Source organism: Rhinatrema bivittatum, chromosome 8 (assembly GCF_901001135.1).
Source record: "Rhinatrema bivittatum chromosome 8, aRhiBiv1.1, whole genome shotgun sequence".
Classification (NCBI taxonomy): Eukaryota; Metazoa; Chordata; class Amphibia; order Gymnophiona; family Rhinatrematidae; genus Rhinatrema; species Rhinatrema bivittatum.
Genome location: NC_042622.1, coordinates 178,952,268 through 178,977,378, shown reverse-complemented (window position 1 = coordinate 178,977,378; position 25,111 = coordinate 178,952,268). Strand labels below are relative to the sequence as shown.

The 25,111-nt window shown below is 48.1% G+C and overlaps 1 protein-coding gene across 5 annotated transcripts in view; it reads right to left on the bottom strand.

The window, feature by feature from the left end:
* The window catches only part of GGNBP2 (gametogenetin binding protein 2), a 129,796-nt gene that overhangs the window by 37,227 nt on the left and 67,458 nt on the right, over positions 1-25,111 (bottom strand). For 3 of the 5 annotated variants that reach the window (XM_029611656.1, XM_029611657.1, XM_029611658.1), the window contains 2 exons: positions 24,062-24,271; positions 2,427-2,601 (listed from right to left, as the gene is read on the bottom strand). In XM_029611656.1, the coding sequence (XP_029467516.1) occupies positions 2,427-2,601; positions 24,062-24,271 (385 nt within the window). The remainder of the gene's footprint in view (positions 1-2,426; positions 2,602-24,061; positions 24,272-25,111) is intronic. The other 2 variants (XM_029611655.1, XM_029611659.1) reach the window with 1 other exon arrangement.

Genomic DNA, 25,111 nt, shown 5'->3' with positions numbered 1-25,111 from the left:
GCTCAGTGGCCTCACAGGGCCAGTCAAAAGTTTCTAGAAACTTTGACAGAAAGTTTTCCGCAATAGGGCTCCATCAATGATGTCACCCATATATGAGGACTAGCATACTGCTTTGTCCTGGGATAAAATATCATTTACAAAAAAAAGCAGCAAAGTCCATGCTGGAATCAGCTACCGGACCAAGGCACACCTCTGAGGGATCTCGGAAATCGCCACAGGAATTCTCAACTGGGGGAGGGACCTTTAGGTATCACCGCAGGAGAGTGGGGCTCAATTTTTTCCCCCTCCAATTTAAATGTAGAATTTCTCCTTCTAAAAAGTACATCAATCCCCTCAGGAAGAGGTCACCCACCATCTACTGGAGACAGAGAAATACTGAAGGGCTCAAGTCACTGTAGGGGTGTATCAAGGGTGACATCAGTTTTGAAATGTGACTTAGTCTCCATCTGCTGACAAGGAAGCATAACCCATTGGTCCTGAGTCCATTTGGCTACATGCTAGGAAATAAAAAAATGAGTTACAAGGAGAATAATTTTTGCCCTGGATCCTGAAAGTGTTGACTGACATCCAAGCTTAATAAATATTTTCCACCCCTGCTTGAATGATTTAGTATGCTTGAAACAAAACACCAGAGGTGTATTTCAACTCAGTCCAATGATGAACCTTAAAGGAACCTAAATGAAACTGAATGGAAGAAAGGGAAAGATAATGCCCCAGAAGGCCTACATTAGGCCTCAGCAAAACCAGTGCAAGGTGATCAGAGTCAACTCAAACTGTAAATCTGCCACCAGAAAATTAATTCATGTCATATTTCTGGTTTACAATAATAAAATGACTGGTACTGGACATGGATTGTAATAAACAAACTCACAGTTTCAGCAACTGTAAATAGAAGTGCTACTCCTGGGGGAATTCTGTGCAAAAAAACTTAAAATTCTGCAAACTTAATATTGGTCAAAATAACACAATTTACATGATAGTCTTTAAGTAATTACATTTTAAATTAATACAGAAAAAGTTATTACTTAAAGAGGTAGAGTTTTAAATATTTTCAGCAGAATTTCCCAAGAAATTCACTGTAAGTGTGTCCCTTCCACTCGTTCTCCCTACTTCCCTGGCCACTTTGCCCTCTCAGGCCCCAACTCCTCCATCTGCCATTATCTCTCCCCTCCACCTCTAGGCACAACCCCTTCCACTCTATTGGCAGTCCCAGAGTTTGACCCAGTTCTCAGTACTGCCCCTCACACAGGCTCCCTCTGTCCCTCCCTCTCTCACACACATGCTCCCTCTCTCTAATACTCATACACACACCTTCATACAGGATCCCTCTCTCTCTTGCATACACACCCACACAAGTTCCTTTTTTCTCTCACACATACATCCTCACACAGGCTACCTATGTCTTTCTCTCACGCACCCCTTCACACAGGCTCATTCTCACACATACACAATCTCTTCACACAAGCTAGCACTCTCACATACACACGATCCGTTTTTCATACACGAGCTCCCAAACTCTCACACACATACACACTGCTTCACAAGCTCCTCATATAGGCTCCCTCTCGCTGAAACCCACACTCGAGTATCCCTCCCCGCTTTCTTATTTCCCATGCTCTCTCACACCCTCCCCTCATATAGGCTCCCTCTCTCTGAAACCCACTCAAGCATCCCTCCCTCTCTTACCTCCCCCATGCTCTCTCTCTCACACCCTCCTGCTCTCCCTCTCCAACCCCCTCATATAGGCTCCCTCTCTCTGAAACCCACACTCAAGCAACCCCCCCTTACCTCCCATGCTCTCTCTCACACCCTCCTGCTCTCATCCTCCCCTCCCCCACACCCCCTCCCCCCCCCCATATAGAATCCCTTTCTCTGAAACCCACACTCAAGCATTCCCCGCCCGCTCTCTTACCTCCCATGCTCTCTCTCACACACTCCCCTCCCCTTCTCCTCTCTCTCACACACACATTCTGTCTCACAGGGGCCTTCCACCTTTGCCGCGAGCGGAGCACACTCAATTCGTAGCATACGGGGGCCTTCCATCTTCACAGTGAGTGGAGCACACTCCGTTTGCGGCACATGGGGGCCTTCATCTTTGCCACGAATGGAGCGAGTCCCGTAGCACACGCAGGACATGCTCCGTTTGCTATTTTCTGCGCAGAATTTGGCAATTCTGCGCAGGGGGGGGGGAATTCTGCGCTCCACAATAGTGCAGATTTCCCCCCGGACTAAAGTGCATACTTCCAACTACTGGACTTCCAACTAATCACTCGTAGGGAGCAGAGATACATGCCACAATTTGTGAATTAAGTACTGTCCTTCAAAAAACATATTAAACAGGCACAACCACAGTTAATTTCCCATTGATAGGTAATGCACAGTGATGCATATTTAGTTATATATAATAAGCAGCTGTCCAAACTTACTTCAAAGCTTTTACGTAATGCATCAATGCCAAGATAAAAAAGCATTTGCCACGTCTGCTCCTCAGCTCGCAGTTTCTGCCAGATTCGATGTAGTCGCTCATAAAGATGAATGCCCAGGCAGGTTAACACCTCTTCTTGGGCAATATCTATCGTCTTAGCATGTCTCTCCCGACGCCTAAAGAAACAAAAACAAAGTCGGTGTCAGTTTTATCCTTCATGCTATATGGCCAATAGCATGCCCAGCTTCTCTTTCATCGTTTATTCTGTCACCTCCAGAATTCAAAACTGTAGCTATAGGATGGTCACAAATGGTTATTTCTTCATTAAACAGAGCATCTGGCTAGCAGAAATGCAATTGCACATAAAGATATGCAGAATTCAAAGCCGTACAAAGCTAGTTGTGGAGACGTGTTTGGAACATGGCAGTATGTTTTTCATAGCTTAGCTGCTGTGCCACACACAATCAATGAGAGCTGGCCACTGCATCTTAAAGATCACATGCTCATGTTTCAAGAGAGGAGGGCTTCCCATGTAGTGGGCTGCACTGAAGCTTGCAAAGGAAAACACTATTAATGGCCACTGGACCACAGAGACCTAAGTGTTCAATAATCAAAAGATCTAGGTGCCTGAACCTGGCAATATAAAAAAAAGAACAAAAATTAGGTGTCTAATTATACCAAGCACCTAAATTATGGTCCTAAAAAGTGGGTAGGGTCAGGTCAGGGGAACAAAACTAGGCACTCAGCATCGATTTCCACAAGGCACAAGATGCATGAACAGCTAGCCTAACAGTTTTAGGGCCGAAGTTAAAAACATAGGTGCTGAAGTTTTGAAAGCTTAGGCTCTATGTTCAGTTGAAATTGAGCAGCTTAAGTTAGGTGACTAAATTTAGGTATTTAGCTGGTTTCTATTTTCGGCCTCAAAAATAACTCTCCTCACATGCAGGCCAATTTGATATCTGAGTAGGAAAGAAAAGTCCTGGTTCATCCTACCTTTTGAAAATCAGGAGTTGTGGGTTTATGTTTTTGATTGAGCAGAAATGCCAAGGCAGTAACTCCTGTGTTAAAGGAAAATTGGTTCTTACCTGCTAATTTTCATTCCTGGAATACCACGGATCAGTCCAGTTGCCTAGGATTATGCCTCCCTTCAAGCAGATGGAGACAGAGAAAGTTTCACTGGCACATAATCCAGAGTGCCACTTGCAGACCCTCAGTATTGACCTGTACCCAAGCCAAGATTTGCTACATAACAATCCTACTGAAATGCTAACAAAGGCCCACAAACAAGCAAGGGGAAAAAAAGGTAAAACCTGCCTCAAAAGAAAACTCTGTTCCATAACTCCTAACCAGGAGAACAAACTTGAAATCTTAAACAGCTCTGCAGCTTATATACAATATCACCATGACAGATGTACAAGTGGCCTCTCCCCCACACCAGGGCAGGAACTCTGGAGTGATCCGTGGTATTCCAGGAATGAATATTAGCAGGTAAGAACCAAATTTTCCTTTCCTGTTCATACCTGAATCAGTTCAGACTCCTGGGATGCACCCAAGCTTCCCTAATTAGGACGGAACTGTGAGAATCCCGTTAGAAGAACACTCTCACCAAAGCGCTTAGTCTCTGGAGCTTGGACATCAACGATAACATTTAGCGAAAGTGTGCAACAACTTCCAGGTAGCCACCAGACAAATTTCTTATGGCAGCACCAGCTGATGCTCGACCCACGTCGTCGCCTAAGATCGAACCAAATATGCCCTCAAACCTTCCAGGACCGGACACCCCTTACAGATATAAGCCAAGCTTATTGCCTCTTTCAACCAACTTGCTATTGTGGACTTTGAAGCCTTTTGCCATTTCCTAAGACTACTCCATAGCATAAACGGATGGTCCAACACCCTGAAACTATTTGAGGAAATGCAACAAAGCCCTCCTCAAATCCAAACACCGTAACCCTCTGGCATGCGGAAACAACACATTCAAATCCGGAAAGGCTTGGAGTTCCACGATCTGATTCAAATGGAAAGCGGACACAACCTTCAGGAAAAAAGAGGGCACCATCCTCAAAGATATCTCGGAAACTGAGATTTTCAGAAACACCACCTTCAAGGTGAGATCCTTTACCGTTGCCCTTCTCAAAAGGAGCTACACACAACCCTCAAAATACTAGATTACGGTTCCATGAGAGACATTTTCTGCCCAGGATGGTGCAGATGCTTTGCCACACGCAGCAAGCAAACTAAATCTAGTTGAGCAGCCAACGACACTCCTTGCACCTTGCTCCATAAACAGCCCAAGGCCGCAACCTGAACCTTAACAGAGTTAAAAACCAAGCCTTTAAACAAAAACTTTTCTGTAAAAATGTCAAAATGTGAGCTATCGAGGCCAGTGTTGTGAGTATTCCTCGACCTGCGAACCAGGACTTACATATGACCTGCGAACCAAACTCTTACATATGACAATGAAGTGGAAGTCTTTCTAGCTTGCCACAAGGTGGTAATGACATCCTCCGGATAACCTTTTCCTCTCAAATGCCTCCTATCAAAGCCAAGCCGCGAGACAGAAGCAATCCACCCAATCTGAAAAGAGTGGACCTTGCTGAAGCAGACTCGTCAAATGTGCGAACCGCAGCAGACCATCCACCGCCAGATTGACCTGGTCTACAAACTACGTGCGCCTCAGCCACTCTGGCACCACCAGAATCACCTCCCCGGGATGATTTTCTATTTGCCCTATCAGTTTCCCCACCAGGGGGCCACTGAGGGAACCCTCAGGGTCAGGATAGAAGTAGAGCATCTGCGCCCTCTGCTGCGTTCTCTCGACTGTGACTGAAGAACTGGGGCACCTTGGCGTTCTTCCACAACTGCAGTAAGTCCAGGCAAAGAGTACCCAACCGGTGACCTATCAGAGCTATCACCTCATCTGACAACTCCCACTCCCCGGGATCCAGCTTCTGGCAACAGAAAATCCACTTGCACGTTGTCCACCCCGGCAATGTGAGACACTGCTAGCATAGCTAGATGCCATTCTGCCCAAAAAGCAACTCCTGAGCTTCCAGGGCTACTATTCAGCTCCTGGCTCCCCCTTGTATGTTGATATAAGCCATCGTGGTCAGGTTGTCCAACAGAATGTGCACCAAGCAGCCGCTCAACAGAGGCGTCTCCAAACGATTGAGAGACCAGGACTTCTCTTCCTCATAACTTTGCCCCTGAGCCAACTAATTCTAGCACATTGCTCCCTAGCCGGCAAGACTTGCATCAGTGAAAACTACCACCCAGCTCAGAACTTCCAAATCTACTCCACTTCTCAATTGTTCTTGACCAAGTCACCATGAGAGACCGGACCTGGCAGGTTCCACAAGTGACAGAGGAAGATGAAACTGCTCCCATTGGGAAAGAAGAGACTTTTGCAGAGGCCACATATACGCAAAAGCCCAAGGGACCAGCTCCAACGCCGAAGCCATAGAACCCCAACACCTGCAGGTAATCCCAGACCCTGCATACCTGCTTCTGCAGTTTGATAATAGTACCCTCAGTAAGAAAAAAACCTTCCCCAACCTGATGTCTAAGCACGCTCCCAAGAACTCCAGAACCTGCGACGGGGTGAGATGACTCTTTGCCAGATTCATCACCCAGGCCAGAGACCTCAAATCCTGTACCACTTCTCTTGAGGACGGAGGTCTTCTGACTTTGTCCAAATGAGCCAATCATCCACATATGGATGCATCAAGATGCCCATCTTCCTGAGCATTGCTGCTACCACCACCATCACCTTGGCAAATGTATGTGGTGCCATTGCCAGACTGTACAGCAGGGCATATAATTGAAAGTTTTTCCCGAGAACCATGAAGCATAGAAATTGCTGATGATCTGGGAGAACTGGAATTCTCCTTTGCGCACCGCTGCAGTCACTGAACTCAGAGTTTCCATTCGAAAATGCGGAACTTGGAGGGTCACATTAACCTTCTTTAAATCCAAAATTCAGCAGAAGGACACTTCCTTTTTTTTTTGGCAATAGGAAAAGTATGGAATATCTTCCCATTTGCTGTTCTCCCAACAGGAAGGGAAATATGGCCCTCAGTTACCGCAATCACTTCACAGTTTCTTGGACCACCTATCTCTTGCTGAACGGAGCGCAAAGGGAGACCATAAACAGGTCTCGAAGAAGATGAGAGAATTCTAACACGTAACCATCTCTTATCACGCTGAGGACCCACTGGTCTGTTGTGATTTTGGTCCATGCCTCGTAAAACAGAGTCAAACACCCCCCAATAGGAAGAAGAGTGAGAGGTGGACCAGCCTCACTTCATTGTGAGGACTTTGCCCTGCCAGATCTCTGGCTGAGACCCTCTTTGCCTGGTTTCCTTCCCCCTTGAAAGGGTTGTCTTCAGGATTACTGCCCTCTGCTGAGGGCCTATTTGGACAAAACCTTCTACTCGTCTGAAACTGGGAATGCCCCACAAAGGAACCTTTGCTTCCATCAGGCTTATCTTCTGGCCACCTATGTCCTTTGGTCTCACTAAGATGCTTCACAAGCTCCTCTAAGTCTATTCCAAACAGAAGCTTAACCTTGAAAGGTAACACTCCTAGTCGAGACTTAGACCAAACATCCACTGACCAGTTCCTTAACCAAAGGAGCCAATTAGCTGGAACCACAGACATCATAATTCTTGAAGAAGTTCTGATGAGGCCATACAGGGCATCCGCGACCTAAGCAGCAGCCGCCTTAAGACAGTCTGCCAGTTTAGCCTTGAACAACAAAAGTGTACTTGTAGCCTGTAGCTGCTGAACCCAGCATAAACTGGCCCTCTGCATAAAGCTACTACATATAGCAGCCGAAATGCCAAACGCATAAACCTCAAATATCTTCTCGAGATGAATTTCCGGCTTCCTGCCCTGGATATCTTTCAGCGCCGCTGAAGCAGCCACAGGAATAATTGTCTTCTTAGTGACCGCAGACACTCACGCCTTAGGGAGTGCCAACAGCTTGAGCGTGTCCTCAGGCAACAGATATAACGTCGCCATCACCCGGTCAACCTTCAGGCCCATCTCTGGAGTGTCCCACTCCCCAAACACCAACTTTTCTAGAGATTTGTGAAAAGGAAAAGCTTTCACTGGACCCCTCAGGCCATCCATGACTGGGTCCACTGCATCCTGATCAGACCTCGCTGGAGGAACCTTGATCCCCAGCTCCTCGAGAACTCCCCGGAAAGATTTCCCTGGTCATCAGAATCAGGCTCCCTCCGGTGGACAAAACCCTGCCCTACCGGAGACCACAGAGGAGAGGAATCCTCACACCCCTGAAGGGCCTGCAGCCCCTAACAACATGGCCGCCTTTCCCGTGTCTGGCGGGGAGGGGGAGCCCACTTTCAAAGGCACTCCTGTGCCTGTCTTAGCTTACACTGAGGCTCTGATGCGGCTTCTGCTGGTCCCGACCTGCCCTCTCCCCCAGAGAGGCAGCAGGATCACAGCCCGGAGTGGGTGAGCTGCACGTGCGGGAAACACTTCCAAACGTCATCACCAGCAATGCAGACACTAAAACAAGGCCCAACCACGTGGTAAACACAAGTGCTGCCACACTGAAAGCCACCCGAGAAAGGAAAATTGGTTCTTACCTGTTAATTTTCATTCCTGTAGTACCACGGATCAGTCCAGACTGCTGGGTTATGCCTCCCTTCCAGCAGATGGAGATAGAGAAAAACTTGAAGGGCACCCCCTCTTAGACTGGTGTGCTTCCTGCGATCCTTCAGTATAATCAATACCATAGCAGAATGAACAAAATTTCAGAACCAATGGTAGATCAAAAACAGCACAACTCGAACTTCGAAACTATGTAAATGTAAGGAGTACTCTTTGGTTATCTTCATTATACTCTACAGAAAACAGCTGCTAATAAAAAGGAAAAATACCCCGAACAGACTCTCCAGATTAGAATACCATCCTGAATGGGTGGGTGTCTGGACAGATCCATGGTACTACAGGAATGAAAATTAGCAGCTAAGAACCAATTTTCCTTTCCCTGTATGTACCCGGATCAGTCCAGACTGCTGGGATATACCCGAGCTGCCCTACATGAGGTGAGACCTGGAGAGTCCCGTTCGAAGAACACTGCTGCCAAAAATGTCGACATCCAGGGCCCGGACGTCCAAACAGTAATGCTTAGCAAAAGTGTGAAGAGACTTCCAAGTAACTGCTCTGCAGATCTCCTGCAGCGAGACCAACTGACTCTCTTTCCAAGATTCTGCCTGAGACCTGATCGTATGAGCTTTTAGACCATCCAGCACTGCATGTCCATGCATATATATGCCGAAGCTATAGCTTCCTTCAACCATCGGGCAATGGTAGCTTTGGATGCCTTATGTCCTTTATTAGGACCACTCCATAGGACAAAGAGATCGTCCGAAACCCTGAAACCCTTAGTAACATCCATATATCAAAGGAGAACCTGTTGGACATCCAACTTCTGCAAGTCGCGAGCCTGAGGGGACTCACGATCCAAATTCGGAAAAGCCAGCAACTCCACAGACTGATTCAAGTGAAAGGCAGACATAACCTTCGGCAGAAAGGACGGTACCGTTCTAAGAGACACCCCCGAATCTGAAAACCGAAGAAAAGGTTCCCTACAGGACAGCGATTGAATCTCAGATATTCGCCTCGCCAAGCAGATAGCCACTAGGAAGGCCGTCTTGAGCGTTAGGTCCTTCAAAGTGGCCCGATTGAGGGGTTCAAAAGAAAGCACAACCCATGGAGAACCAGGTTCAGACTCCAAGAAGGACAAACCGCTCAAACGGGGGGGGGGGGGGGGTTTCAAATGCTTAGCACACCTCAGAAAACGTGCTACGTCAAGATGGGCTGAAAGGGGCACTCCGTCAATCTTTCCCCTTAAGCAGCCCAGGGCTGCAATCTGGACTCTGAGAGAACTGTATGCCAACCCTTTTTTCAACCCTTCCTGTAAGAAGGCAAGTATATGAACTATGGTGGCGCGCCGCGGAAAAACTTCCAAACTGCTACACCAAGAATCGAAAACCTTCCAGACCTGAACATATGTGAGCAAAGTAGAGGTCTTACGTGCCCACAAAAGGGTGGAAATGACTGCATCAGGATAACCCTTCTTTTTTAACTGCTTCCTTTCATAAGCCAGGCCGCTAGACAAAAGCGAGCCACCTGATCGAAAAATACTGGACCTTGCCGTAGAAGATTTGGAAGATGACAGACGAAGCGGGCCGTCCATCACTAAGTTGACCAGGTTTGCAAACCACAGCCTCCTTAGCCATTCCAGAGCTACAAGGATGACCGACCCTGGGTGGGTCTCTATTCTTCTTACGACCTTGCCCACCAGAGGCCAGGGAGGAAAGACGTAGAGCAGAATGCCGCGGGGCCATGGAAAGACAAGGGCATCACTCCTTCCGCCCCGTGTTCCCTTCTGCGACTGAAGAAATGAGCTGCCTTCGCATTCAGTTGAGTCGCCATCAAATCCAGATGAGGAACTCCCCACCGACGAGTTAAGAGCCTCATCACCTCCTCAGATAGCTCCCACTCTCTGAGGTCTAACTGCTGTCGGCTGAAAAAATCCACCTGAACGTGGTCTACCACGGCTATGTGCGAGACCGCCAATCGGGTGAGATTGCTTTCCGCCCAGACCATCAGCTTGTCTGCCTCCCAGGTTACCGGACTGCTTTTTGTTCCCCCTTGATTATTGATGTATGCCACCATCGTCGCATTGTCAGACAAAATCCATACAGAGTGATGCCGCTGACAGGGAGAAAGCTGCACAGCGCCAGGCATACTGCTCTTGTTTCTAAGCGATTTATGAACCTCTGCACCTCCTGACATGTCCATTGACCCTGTGCCGACTACAATTGGCAAACTGCCCCCCAACCAGAAATGCTGGCATCCGTTGTCACAATTACCCACTGGGGCCCCTCCAGGTCCACCCTGCGTCACAAGTGCTCGGGGACCAACCATCAACTGAGACTGGGTCTGGCGGGGTCCTTGAGTGGTAAGGGCACCTGGAATTCGTCTGACTTGGGATCCCAGCGGGAAAGCAACGCTCTCTGCCAAGGCCTCATATGAGCAAAGGCCCAGGGGATTAACTCCAGAGTAGATGCCATAGAATCAAGTACCTGCAAGTAATCCCATACCTTGGGCACCAGCAGGGCCAACAGATGCCAAATCTGAGACGTCAGCTTGTCGATCCTCTCCTGCATGAGAAAAACCTTGCCGACACTCGTGTCGAACTGGGCTCCCAAGACGTCCAGCACCTGGGACGGGACCAAATGGCTTTTGGAAAAATTGATGACCCACCCGAGAGAGTGAAGACGATGCAAAACTGTGCATACTGCTATCTTGCAAAGTTCTTCCAACCTTGCTCGAATGAACCAATCATCCAAGTATGGATGAACCAAGATCTCTTCCTGTCAGAGCCACCGCCACCACCACCATCACACCTTGGTGAAGATGCGGGGAGCGGTCACCAATCCGAATAGGAACGCCTGGAATTGTTAATGCTCGCCTAGGACCATAAACCGCAGGAACCTTTGATGATGCTCGTGGATCCCTATGTGCAGATAAGCCTCCGTCAGATCCAGCGAGGCTAAAAACTCTGCTGTGTGGGCGGCTGCAATGACTGACCGCAGACTTTCCATCTGAAAGCGGGGTACCTGAAGTGCTCTGTTCACTCTCTTCAGGTTCAATATCGGGCGGAGGGAGCCTTCCTTCTTGGGAACCATGAAATATATTGAGTACCTGCAGGTCCTGCGTTCGGCCAGAAAAACCGGAACAATGGCTCCAAGGTCTTTCAACCGACACAGAGTTTGGCTCACAACTTGTTGCTTTACCCGGGACCCGCAGGGAGACACCAAAAACAGGTCTTGCAGCGGCGAGCAAAATCTAAAGCGTAACCGTGTTCTAGGATGCTTAGAACCCACTGGACCGAAGTAATCTTGACCCATTCCTTGAAAAACAGGGAGAGTCGACCTCCTATCACCAGAATGGAGGAGTGGGTTGGCGCACCTTCATTGGGAAGACTTGTTGCCGGAAGGCCCCTGAGGGACTCCATTGCGATAAGGCCTACGGCCATGAAAGGAATGAGTCCAAGTCTGGGATCTCACCAAAGGCTGCCGCTGAGCGAAGGAAGGAGTTCTGCCCTGAAGAAAATGGCGCTGACCCCGAAATAGAGAACGAGATGGACCGAAGGCTCTAGAAATCCTAGGTTTGTCCTCTGGAAGCTTGTACACTTTATGGTCTCCTAGGGACTTAATGAGATGTTTGAGATCATCTCCAAACAAAAACTTTCCCTTGAATGGAAGCGCCCCCAACTGAGACTTGGAAGAGACACCAGCCGACCAATTGCGGAGCCAAAGAAGTCTCTTGGCCGAGACTGCGGAGGCCATTCTGTGTGACGAAGTATGGAGAAGATCATACAAGGCATCTGCGCCATAAGCTACTACCACTTCCACACGCTCCGCCTCCGCCGGGGGAAGATCCTGGGCAGTGAGGAGCTATTGTACCCATCTCAGAGTTGCACCCTGCATCAAACTATTGCAGACCGCTGCTCGGACGCCAAGCACTGATACCTCAAAAATCCACTTAAGAAGAACTTCAAGCTTCCTATCTTGGAGGTCTTTAAGCTCAGCCGCTCCTGCCACCGGATTCGATGTCCGTTTGGTGACAGCCGATACAGCCGCATCCACCTTAGGGACTTTGAGAAGCTCCAGCGACTCCTCAGGTAGTGGATAGAGCTTTTCCATAGCTCTTCCTACTCGCAGACTTGCCTCCGGAGTGTCCCACTCCCGGAGCATGAGCTGTAATAGTATCGGGTAGAAAGGAAAAGTCCTAGGCGGGGACCGAAGACCTGACAGGATGGGATCCACCGTGGAAGGCTCTGAAACAGGCTGTGGAGCTGGAATCCCCAGCTCAGCAAGGACATGAGGGATCATGGGATCAAGCTCATCCCTCCAAAACAAATCGTAGCACCCGCGGATCATTTCCCTCAACCAGGACGGATTTTTCAGGTTCCTCGTCCACGTCTGCGTGGGAGGGATCTTGAGATGAAAGGTCCAGCTGCTCAGCTAGTGGAATCCCCAGCGCATCCGAAATCCCTCGGACCATCCTATTGCTAGTGGCTTCCTGCACATCTGTAGGTCTGGGGACCTTTGCTGGCAGGGGCTCTGTTGACTAAGAGTCAGCCTCTGCTTCCAGATATGCTTTGTGCAGTAAAAGCACAAACTGAGAAGAAAAAGGGTGCTGTCTCTTTAAGACCCCCTCCCCGGGGTAATCTCAAACCATGGGGGGGGGGGCAGGCACCGAGCCCTGAGGTCTCTCAGGGATTAGATTTGGCAGAGAAAGTTGTGGCGGAAAATCCCCTCCCCCCACAAATTGATCTGCATCGGAGTCAAGAGGATTCAAAATGGCCACCGTTCCCGTGCTGATCAGGAATGGAGCAGGCCGAGTCCCCCGAGCAGACAGCTTCTTTTCCACACCACGCGACTGAGCTAGGGACTTCCCTCCGTTGCTCCCCCTCGCCCCCAGGAAGACATCGGGAGCAGAGGCCATCGCGAGAGAGCCACGCAGCCACCTCCCCACAGGCAAACCACCGCAATCCCCGTGGCATCACTGAAAAAAAAGCTGCGAAGAAGGAAGCTAAACAAAAGTACCTCCGGAGCCCTGGGAGACCTGCCAATAGCTATGTTTTCTTTTTTTTTTTTTTAAATGACACCAGAGGAATTAAACGTCTCTGGGACCCTCTTTTTTTTTTTTTTTAAACTTTGGTCTCAGAGGAATGAACCTTCTTTGGGCTTCAGGGGGAGGGACCGGCCCACCGGTAAATCCCCCTACTCACCGGTCTGGAAAGAAAAGCTCCTGGAAAGTGGCTCCAAACCATTGAGAGGACTTGTACTCTTGGTTTGTTGCTTTCTTTTTATAATTTTAAAAAAGTTTTATTGTTTTGCATGAACAGTACAACAAAACAGCACACTGGAGGTGTTGTGACACTTAAACACCCCCGGACAATTACAAAAGAGAATAGGAGATACAGTAATTCTCCTACTAGCTGACCACACCAACTCCCCCCCCCCTACCCTTCCCCCCAAATCAAAGATCCTCCCTCCATCCCCCCCCCCCCATCAAACCGCAACAAAACCCGTAAATCCATACTGTGCGTCTGAGCTTCAATGGGACGCCGTCAAAGATCTCAGGTCCCGATCCAAAAACCTGAAAGTCAATCATTGAGGATCAAACTCCTGGAGCGGTGCGGTAGCGCCTGAATATATGGGTCCCAAATCGACAAGAACTTCCCCTTCATAGTTGAGGAGAGGCGCGCGACGCCAGATCATGCATACGCAACATGTGATGAAGATGATTTGCCATGACCAGAAAGATGGGCTCTCTGCACCCCTCAAATGAAACAAAATCCTTTTTTCCCCCCACTAAGCATGCTTTCAGGATGAATAAGCAAGGGCCCCCACCCCTTACCGGCAAAGAGTCCATAATGTAGTTTGCAATACGACACCAATATTGTCATATAGGGGAACATACCCAAAAGGAATGAGATAATGTTCCCGTGGCCTTTTTACACTTTTCACACAGGGCAGAAGAAGAAATTTGGGAGCGACACGCTATATGGGCTGACACATAGGCCCTTCGTAGAAACTTGTATTGCATCTTCCGATAGTACATATGCGCGGTGAGTTGGGACACTTGCTTAAAGCATGCTCGAAGAATAGAAACATTAATAACACACACCCCATCATTGTTCCAACAGTCTACAAGAATTGAATACAGCTCCTGTTGGGTAAGTTTTTATAGTATAGGGACAGGGAAGGGGGCTGTGAGTTGTCAAACAAAAATAAGGTATCCAATGAATGAAAGACCGTGGGGTTCAGGGAATCTGGAGGCAAGGACTTAATATAGTGTTGAATCTGAAGTTAGGAGAATACCTGGTCAGGACACAACTGATACAAGTCGTGCAAACCTGGAAAGGACATCAACTGCCCCTCCTCATTAAGTAAGTGGCCAGATTCCCCTGAATAGGCAGCAAGTAAGAGCACGTCTGAGGGATTTTTAGCACTTTGGTTATTGCTGCCCAGGTTTTCCGAAGGGGCACTATCGAGGGGGATTGGATTAAAAAGTTTGGGAGAATAGTTGAGGAAGCCTGCAAAACATATTTCAAATCCAAAGGGGTTACCAGGGCCTGTTCAGCTGAAACATTGACATAAAAAGATTGGCCCAGAATCCTATCTCTAATTATGCAGAGATTTCCAGCCATATAATACAGGCTTAGGTCAGGAACCCCCCAGAACTCCTTCCCATCGCTCTCGCAGTCCAGCCAAGGGAATTCTAGGCTTGCCGCCCTTCCACAAAAAGACACGCAAGTCGGGGGTGCGCTGACGTCACCGGCGGGAATGGCCGCCTAACAGGAGAGCTCCCGGCTTTTCACAATCGCAACGGCTGAAACCCACCTTTTTACCGCCTACACGCCCCTCTCACTGATAGCACCTCGTAGCCTCCGCACCCGGGATGGCGAACGCGCAGTCGAGCTGCGATTTAACCCGCTTCCAGTATGCAAAATCGGGGCCTGAAGACAGGGACTCTGAGGCGCATGTGCTCGCCGGCCCCTCTGCAGCGGGGGAGGCAGAGCACCCGGCACCAGCAGCGCTCGCGGACTTACCGTCGCGGGCAGAGATGAGGGGCTGGTTCATCGACCTGCGGGCCGACATGAAGCAGCATAAGGCCGACTTGCTGCAACACATGGAGGAGCTCCGGGATGATCTTGCGGCGCTAGGATGCCGCGTGGACGAAGTGGAGACCAGGGCGGAGGGACAGGACGAGGTGGTACACAAAATGGCCGCCGAGCTCCGTTCCAGCGTGAAGGCACAGGCCTTACTGGCAGATAAGGTAGAGGACCTTGAAAATCGGTCCCGCCGGAACAACTTGCGCATACGTGGAGTGCCCGAAGAGGAGTGCTATGCCGACAGCGAGGCAGTGGTGGTAAAAATTTTTCAGTTTATTCTGCACGAGGGGGAGGCGGAGGGGGCGCAGGTGGCTGACGGAGGCCCCAGTTTCCATATCGAGCGGGCGCACCGGACTCTGGGCCCCAGGAGGTCCGAAAAACCCCGGGACATTTTAGTATGCCTGCAGACCTTCAAGGAGAAAGAACAGCTATATGCGCATACCCGCAAACAGCGCGAATGGGCCTGGGAAGGCCACAAGCTAAGCATTTTCAATGACCTAGCGGCGTCTACATTGCGTCTGCGTTTTGACTTTCGCCCAATAACTAGTACGCTGCGGGATTGCCACATCAGGTACCGGTGGACCTTCCCTTTTGGTCTGCAATTTGAATCCCAGGGGAGAACCTTCCGTGTACGTACCCTGGAGGAGGCGTCAGAGGCTTTCGCTCAACTCCAGCTACCCTTGCCAGCAGTTGCCACGGACACAGTGCCGCAGCAGTCCAGCACGATTAAGACACCGCGTTGGCAACGGGTTGGCAACAAACGCCGACTGGAACGCCAGGGGCGGACGCCTCCCGGGGGGCGACTAATGCCCACCACAGGTTCTACAGGATGAAGGACTGGCGGGTATTTCACGTGTTTTCTGGGGCACATGAGTTCTGATGAATGTGCGTTTGTTTAAAGTTCAGTGGCTATCTTCTCTTAATCTATGTTATATGGGTTTTGGCCGAATATCTGTGGGGATTTGTTGTTATATGGCCGGGGGGTGGCTCTTCTCGCGGGTGTCTAGGACCCCTGGTATAGGAGTTATCCCAATGAGGGATATATCGGGAATTGGAGGGAAGGGGGAGGGGGGGTTCTTATCCATGAGCTCGGGGGGCAGTAATGGGGAGATCCTGAGAGATGGGATAGTCCGGAATGGTGCTTGGGAATTATTTCAGCAGTGTGGTATACATCGAGCCATCAGGAATACCTTATGGCTTTGAAGGTTTGGTCCTTGAATGTGAAGGGCCTTAATACTCCCCAGAAAAGACAACACCTTTTCCGAGACTTAAAGCGCCAACATGTTGATATTGCCCTTGTCCAGGAGACTCACACCAGGAAACACCATGAGCATTTGTTGAACTTTGCCGGCTACCCTCACGTTTACTTCGCCGCTAGTTCTCCTACTTCTAAATATGCGGGGGTGGGAATACTTGTGGCACAATCTGTTCATTTTGAACATCTGTCACATATGGTAGACCCTGATGGACGCTATGTTCTCTTGAAACTCCGGCTGGCGGGGCGACTGTATACTATAGTGAGCATTTATGCACCTACGGTGGATCAGCATCTCTTCTTTGCAAAACTAGAGGACGTGCTATCCACTTATGCTGAGGGGTTATTGATTTGGGGCGGGGATCACAATGTAGTGAGGAACCCAAGGGTAGACTCCTCCCACCCCAGAAAGGCAGGGAGCTGGAAAGCTACTTCCTCCTTGAAGACTTTAATGCAGGGGTGGAATCTTATAGATATTTGGCGGCAGAGGAATCCTACGTCTCGCACTTTCACTTTTTATTCTAATCCACATGACACTTATTCCCGCCTGGATTTCCTGCTGGTGGATAAGGGAATTCAAAATCAGGTACTGACCACAGGAATAGGGGATATTACGTGGACCGACCATGCTCCAGTGTGGCTCACCGTTAGCCTGCTGGATCAGGATCAGGGGTGTAGATTTTGGCGCCTCCGGGACGAACTACTCCGGGACCCTGAACACGGTGACCAATTGACGGTCCACCTGCGGGACTACTTGACTTTGAACAGGGGGACGGTGAGGGACGCGGGGGTTTTCTGGGAGGGATCTAAGGCAGTCATGAGGGGTCATTTGATTGCACTTGCCTCCGCCTTGAAGAAACGGAGGGAGGCCAAGCGTGTAGCACTTTTGGCGGATATTGCGCAGCTGACACGGGAACATACCCAACGACGGGCTTGGGAAACGTTGGCCCGTCTCCGGCTTAAGCGCACTGAATTGCATTTACTGGATGCTGAACAGATAACGCATGCTATGCTCCGGGCTAAGCAGCGATATTACGAAGGTAATAATAAAGCAGGCCGGTTTCTAGCGAGACTCCTCAAGCAGCGTACTTACTCAACCCTCATAGCTAAAATACGGGATAGACAGGGCCTTATGGTGACTGCCACTAAAGATATACGACACTTCTTTACTCAGTACTATGCCCAGCTCTATGCGGCAGATGCTACGATCACACCAGTTCAGGTGGATCATTACCTGGCGACCATACCCCTGCCCACCTTGACTAAGTCCCAGCAAATCTATTTGGACTCCCCCATTCAGGAAATAGAGATACAGGAGGCCATCCGGGACCTGAAAGCTGGTAAATCCCCAGGATTGGACGGTTTTCCCGGGGGTTACTATAAAAAGTTTAGCTCTCAATTAGTGGGCCCTTTGACTGCCTATTTTAATGGCTTGCGGGACGGTGCCTCCTTGCCTCTTCATGCCAATGTGGCGGGCATCACGGTTCTTCCGAAACCCGGCCGCGACCCCACGCAATGTGGTTCGTACCGACCTATCTCCTTGCTCAACGTAGATATAAAGCTTTTAGCCAAGGTACTGGCAGCCAGGCTCAATACCATCCTCCCTTGTTTGGTACATAGCGACCAGGTGGGCTTTATACCCCGTAGGACAGCAGCCGACAATGTGCGTAAGGTGATAGACGCGATTTGGTGGGGTAAGACAGCGAAGGTCCCTATGGTGTTGATGGCCATCGATGCCGAGAAGGCATTTGACTTGGTCCATTGGGATTTTTTATTTGCTGTTTTGGAGAAAATGGCTTTTGGTGCAGGGTTTGTACGTTGGATTCAATGCCTTTATCAGGATCCGGGAGCTCGCATTAAGATTAATGGGCAGTATGGGGAGTTATTCAAGGTCCATCGAGGGACACGCCAGGGGTGCCCTCTATCTCCTTTACTGTTCGCCCTGTATTTAGAGCCTCTGGCGCACAGGGTCCGCACCTCTGACTTTATAACCGGAGTACCCATGAAGCCCAACCCCATGAAAATCTCTCTTTTTGCGGACGACATACTCCTCACCCTTACACGACCCCTGACTTCCATTGAGGGAGTAGCGGAGGAACTGCGGGCGTTTAGTGAGGCGTCTGGCCTCAAGGTTAATATGGATAAAACGGAGTTATTGAATATAAATACCGACTCTGCAACCATGGGAGAGCTGGCGCGACTTTACCCCTTTAGGGTCTCCCATAAGGTGTTGAAATACCTAGGTGTACATATTGGAGCGAATTTTCATGAGCTCTTCCACCTAAATTATACACCACTGCTGAAACGGATTGAACAGGACCTTCATATATGGGATAGGGGACAATATTCATGGTTGGGGAGGGTGGCGATTGTAAAAATGAATGTTATTCCTCGGTTTCTGTATTTTTTTCATACCATTCCCATCTATATTACTTCAGCGATTCTTCGCTCCTGGCAGAAAATACTTTTTGACTTTATTTGGCGTCGGCGCCTACTGTTCCAGCCTCGCGATTGGGGGGGCCTTGGAATTCCAAACTTAATATGGCTATATGCAGCTGCACAACTTAAGGCAATCACCGACGCCCATAGCCGTCGATCCCCAAAGCAATGGGCCTTCTTTGAGGAACAGGTGCTTGGGGGCATGCCATTGACTGATCTTTTCTGGCAACAGCGTAGTACTTGGTTGCCGACGGGCAGGCAGACGGGAGCCCTGGCAACCACGCTACGTCTCTGGGACCGCTGGAGGGTGAAACTGGCGGGAGACCGCTACTACTATCATACCACTGGGCTATATCACCATCTACAGTTTTCAGCCGGCCGCCAACATGGGGTATTCAACGCCTGGCGTAGGAAGGGAATTCTTCGCATTGAACATTTGCTTAAAGGCGAGACCTTGATGACGTGGCCAGAATTACAGGACCACTACCACTTACCTCCTACCGACTTTCTGGCGGGCAGCCAAATGCTACATTTTCTTCGGTCAGCCAGAATGAAAGCCTCAATACACAGGGGCAAATCTCAGTTTGAGCACCTTTGTGCCGCAGTTGACAAAACCAAAGGGATGATATCAAAAATTTACGCTCTACTGGCGGGACCTGATGAGAAACCTTTTCCCCACACTGGAGCTTGGGAGCAGGACCTGGGCCTCACGTTAACTAAAAAGGATTGGCTCAACATATACAATCAGGCCCGCCGGTGCTCTGTCTCAGCCCTTCATCAGGAAAATTGTTATAAAATGATCACCCGCTGGTATCTCACTCCTCATCTCCTGCATCGACGGTATCCTCATTTGGATGCTCAGTGTTGGCGGAATTGCGGCCATCCGGGGACTTTCTTTCACATCTGGTGGCAATGCCCGAAAGTAGCGGACCTATGGGCTGCAGTAGCGGCATGGCTGGAACGCCTAATGGGAGTTTCTGGATTATACCGGGCTAGTTTCATGCTTCTCCATCATCCGATCATAACCTTACGAAAAACTCATCTACTTTTATGTCATCAAGTCTTTATTGCAACTAGATTGACAATTGCACAAGCCTGGAAACAAACAGAAGCGCCTTCGCTGGCGATGGTGCAGCAAAAGGTTCATCTCTCTTGTAAGCTGGCAGCGATTACGGCGGATTTACATGTGGACGTTCCTAAGTTCCAGACAGTTTGGGCCCCTTACCTGCGTTGGGAACGTCGACAAACATTGTCTTGACTTGGATAGCAGCATGAGCTCCGCACGATTTCGGAACGAGCCAATAATTATTTTTACTTTTCTTTTCTCTTTTGATGTAACCACTTCACATGGTACTGCATTGATTCTGGATCTTACAGCTTTTCACTTTCCGAGCACATGGATATGGGGAGGGGGGGGGGGGAGATTCGTTGGGGGGGGAGGGAAGGAAGCACTGTATTCCAATTTTATATGTTATGTTGTTATGACGTATAGTGCTGACTATTTTGTATTCTTTTGATAATCTAATAAAAATTGTTAGTAAAAAAAAAAAAAAAAAAGACACGCAAGTCTTTGTCCAAGTGCAGCAGATCTTTACATTTGAGAGATAAGGGTATATTTTGAAGGACATAAAGCCACTTTGGCAATAGAATCATCTTAAACAAATTTACCCTACAGCTCAAGGAGAGAGGTAACCCCTTCCAGGTACACAATTTCTCTACAGAATATTTAACCAGGGGCGGAATATTTAGTTCATATAGGTTGATTGGGGAGCAAGGAAGGGTAAACCCTAGATAGCGAAGGGACTCCGTAGCCCAATGTAATGGAAAGGTCTTGGACCACCGATCCTTGAGTGTGTCGGGAAAAGCCAAGGCCTCTGACTTATCAGTATTAAGGCGAAGCCCTGTAAAAAGACCAAAGTCCCGGATTAACTGCAAAAGGGGTTGAATTGAGCGTGTAGGCTCCGTCAAAAAAACCAAAATATCGTCGGCAAAGGCCACATATTTGAACACCTTGGACTGCAACTTAATCCCTCTCATCATAGGGGTGTGCTGAATAGACAAAAGGAGGGATTCAAGCTGCAATAAAAATAAGAGAGGCGATAACGGGCATACCTGCTGTGTACCCCAGGAGACCGAAAATACCTCGGACTGTGAGCGATTAGCTACAATTAGGGCGGTGGGATCGTGATACAATAACTGAATAGCATCATAAAACATGCCATTGAACCCCATAACTTGTAAAATATAGAAAAGGTATTTCCATTCCATCCTATCAAATGCCTTCTCCGCGACAAAGCTGATCACAAGATAGGGGTTGTCTGTGTGTTGGCACATCGCCATAGCTGCCAGTATCTTCCTAAAATTTGTCAGAGCATAATGTTTTCGAACAAAACCCACCTGGCCAGGGCCATATTGAACGCGCGCATCGGCTAGGGCCCAAATGAGTCACTGACACCAGACCCCGGGTGGTCATCGCGAAAATTTTCAACTTTGCCCATAAAAGTGAAATTCTCCAGGAAGGCAGACAGGCCCCGCTCGTCCAAAGATTCAGGGAGCCCCAGAAAGCGCAGTTTTCGAGGTCCTCCATCCGCTCTGTATGTTTCTCAAGCATGGCTTTAAGAGCAGTGAAGTCAGACTGAGAAGTATGGTAGCCATCTTGGAGGTCTGACACACGCTGCTCTAGTTTCGAGAATCGGGCTTCATAGCCCGCAAAAGCCGCAGTGAGCTCAGCGAGTTTTGCCAAGATGTTTTTAAGTTCCGGGCCCAGTGTCTCTGTTATCGCCTCTTTAATCTCAGAAAGCACCGCAGCTCTTGGATGAGCAATGAGAGGCAGTAACTATCCCTTATTTCTGGATGCTCTCAGATCCTCTTCTCCAAGAGTTTCTCACTATGTCTGACTGTTGGAGCTAGGATCTCCTCAGTAGGAGACACCTGGCTCCAGCCTTAAGGTGGCCTTTGGTAATTTTAAAAGAAAAGGTATTTCTGAGACCAATACTATCCCATCTTATAGGGTTACTGTTTCATTTCTGGCAGAATTGTGCTTTTCTCACTTATGATTATGAGAAAATTCAGGTGATGGCCAGGACAGGGATGGGTCTTCTCAGGTCTTTTGTAGGTCACCTTTGAGATATTTGAGGTTACCAGATTTTTCTTGGATAGGTCTTTGATGTATCCTATTAAAGCTCAGTGATTGCTAAGGCATCAATTTCAAGAGGACACAAGGAAATGAGCGCTTTGGCCTGCTCCAGCAAGAGTTTGCAGATCCCAGATGGCTGTCAAGTCCACTCGATGAGGCCGCAGGACTCCTCGTAGGCAGAAATCAGAATCTGTCTTTCTGGGGATTATGGGAGAGCAACATCCTTGTCTCCATTACATCCCTGCTCCAAGGACCTCAGCATGGGTGCGCAGGCCAGAAAAGGCTACACCTTAGATGCAGGTCCTAAGAGCTATTGTGGCTTCCTTCTCTTCAATCTCAGTGAAGCTTTGGTGCTTTCCACTTGTCCGGACTGGTATGGTATGGGCAATAAAAGGAAGATGAAATTTAAACTTTCCTATTCATTTCCTCTCTAAGTCTTGCCAGACCAGCCCAGAATCCACCCAGAGAAGCAGCAATGATCAAGAGCTCTCAGTCTGACAAGTTCAGAAAACCAGCAGCAGGTACGTTGTCGTCCACTCTGAAGGTAATTGGCCTATTCATGTCCTTGGTGCAAGGATTATCTAATTCCTGGGTTAATGACTATGGAGTGAAATTTCTTGGCTGCATCAGGTTTTTGTTGAGGCAGTGATTTGAAAACCAAAACAAACAATTGCCTTCAGCTGACTTAGCTATGACATAGGATACTGAAGAGCTGAAGGTAGTATCAAACCCCTACAGAGGTTGAGTTTTTTTTCTCTGTCTCCATCTGCCTGGTGAGGGAGTGGACGCAACCCACTTGACTGGATTGGTCTGGCAGGACTAAAGGAAAGGAAACGAACAGGAAAGTTTACATTTCACCTTCAAAGTGTCTTACATTTATTAGCAACTATAGCCTTCTGTGCACATACTGCTTTGTATTGGCAACAGCTAAATTAGCATTGAGAAGGGAAAAAAGGCCTCCTAGGAGTAACCAACATTATATTCAAAGACTTCATAAACTCATAATCAACAGTTACTAACAAATTAATTCTTCACCAAATTTTTAAAAAATGTACACTCGGTATATCTGGCACAATATTTCTAAAGCACTTAAAAATGCTCACCAGTTATCCATTACAGATATTACTTAAAAAAATGACAACTTCCTATGGGGAGGGATGGTCAAGACTGAAAAATTGTAAGTTTAAATAGAAGTGTAAATTACAAGAAATGTACATTTAAAGTGAAGTAGATATTTGCATGTCTATTTAATTACAATAAAAAGAAGCTAATGTTCTTTACACAGCCCTCCAGGGATCTAGGGAGAAATCATCCCAGCATGTGTCACAAATGGATCTCACTAGACCATTCTGGTTTTCATGTCACATATGACATTGAAACAGATGTAATGTAATAATGTGGCACCTCAGAAGGGTCTAAGACAGTGTCTCCCAAATCCAGTCAGGTTTGGGATTTTCTTACATATTTTTAGAGTAACTGAAATGTGCACATTACTTTGGCTCTTAAGCAAATGTGTGCAGCAATACCTTACGAATGATCGTTATGAACAGTTTAAAAACCAAAATCATCTGAGGTCTCAGGACCAGAGTTTGGAAGCATGTTTTAAGTAAAACGGGGACAAATAGCCAAGGCTGTTTCATAAATGAGCTAGCAATAACATTGCTGCTTCTAATTCTGAAGCATGCCCTGGGGATACAGCCTTCTTGTTTAAAACAATGAATTCACAGCTGAAAATTCTGAGAGACTTCTGAAAGTATATTTTTGAGTATTTTCACATCAATGTAATTCAATTATGGGCACGTAATAGAGGAAAATGTGTTTACATGAAAGGGCATTAACAATTACTTATTATTCTGGGCTGGGACTAAGCTACAAGTCCCATCTGACAGAAGGTTACATTTAAAGCATATGATCTTTAAGGCAATGATTAAAAGCAACAAGGTGCACACTGGAGAAAGCAAACCATAAATACCATAGAGATACAGAATATCATCTGCATCAGCACCTGAAACGAACAGTCAATATTAAAATGAATAAGGAAGCAAAGCGCTAGATAGCCCACTCTAGCCAGTTACATACTCATACCCTCCTGCGAACTCTGGCTCAGCTCGGCCCAGCAGATGTGCAATGAAGTCTGTTTCACAGCAAACATGGATGTGACGTTCATGGGGACAGCACCGCAGCCCTTCATATAACGCAGCGCAGTAACCCTTTTCTTTGCTGCAGTCCAGCTCACCAATCAGGATATTGTAGGCACGAAGTACCTTACTTTTGCAGTCAGTACAAAACCTGGAATGCCACACAGAGAAGGAGAAAGGTAAGTTTATTGCTTTCTAATTGAAAGAGCTCATGCTGCTGCACAGTACAGGGTAAAAATAACGCAGATGCTATGGGGCTTGTTAATTCTGTCTCTGGTATAATCATCTGATGGTACAGGTTAAAAAAGGCAGAGGAAGAAAGGGGCATTGGGCTACTGCTGCTATTGAATTCAGAGGGAACAAAGAGGTTTACTTGCCAACGTGTGTTTTTGCATGCACTATTGCATTTTTCACACGCTATTTTTCTGCACATGCAAATGAGCCCAGCAGAAAAAGCTTTGTAAAATTAGGCCCACAAAGCAAATTCACAAGCAGGCTACTTATGCATCAGGATGGCAACTTTCAAAGAGGCACGAGAGTGCACATCAAACGTATGTGTGTTGGTGCGTGCCAGGTACATGGCTATTTTATAACATATGTGCACATACGCATGTATGTGTGCACCCTATTTGCAATTGGGCGCGCACAGCTGCGTAGGAGCTGCACAAGTGGAGGAATTTTATAACCAGTTTTACCAGTTCGTTCAATGAGAACTAGGTCCTCCAAACCCCCCTGGTTATAGCCTGCACTCCCCAGTTACCCCAGACCTTTAAAATCCCTCAGGAATGGCTTTTTTTTTTAAATTTACACTTCCTCCATAGCAGAAGTAAAGTTACATGGCAATGGACCTGGGTATGGACCCAGGTGTACAAGTACTTGCACACACTTATCTTGGCCCTGCCCATGACACACATGAAAATTGGTTCTTACCTGCTAATTTTCGTTCCTGTAATACCACAGATCAGTCCAGACCAGTGGGTTGTGTATCCCT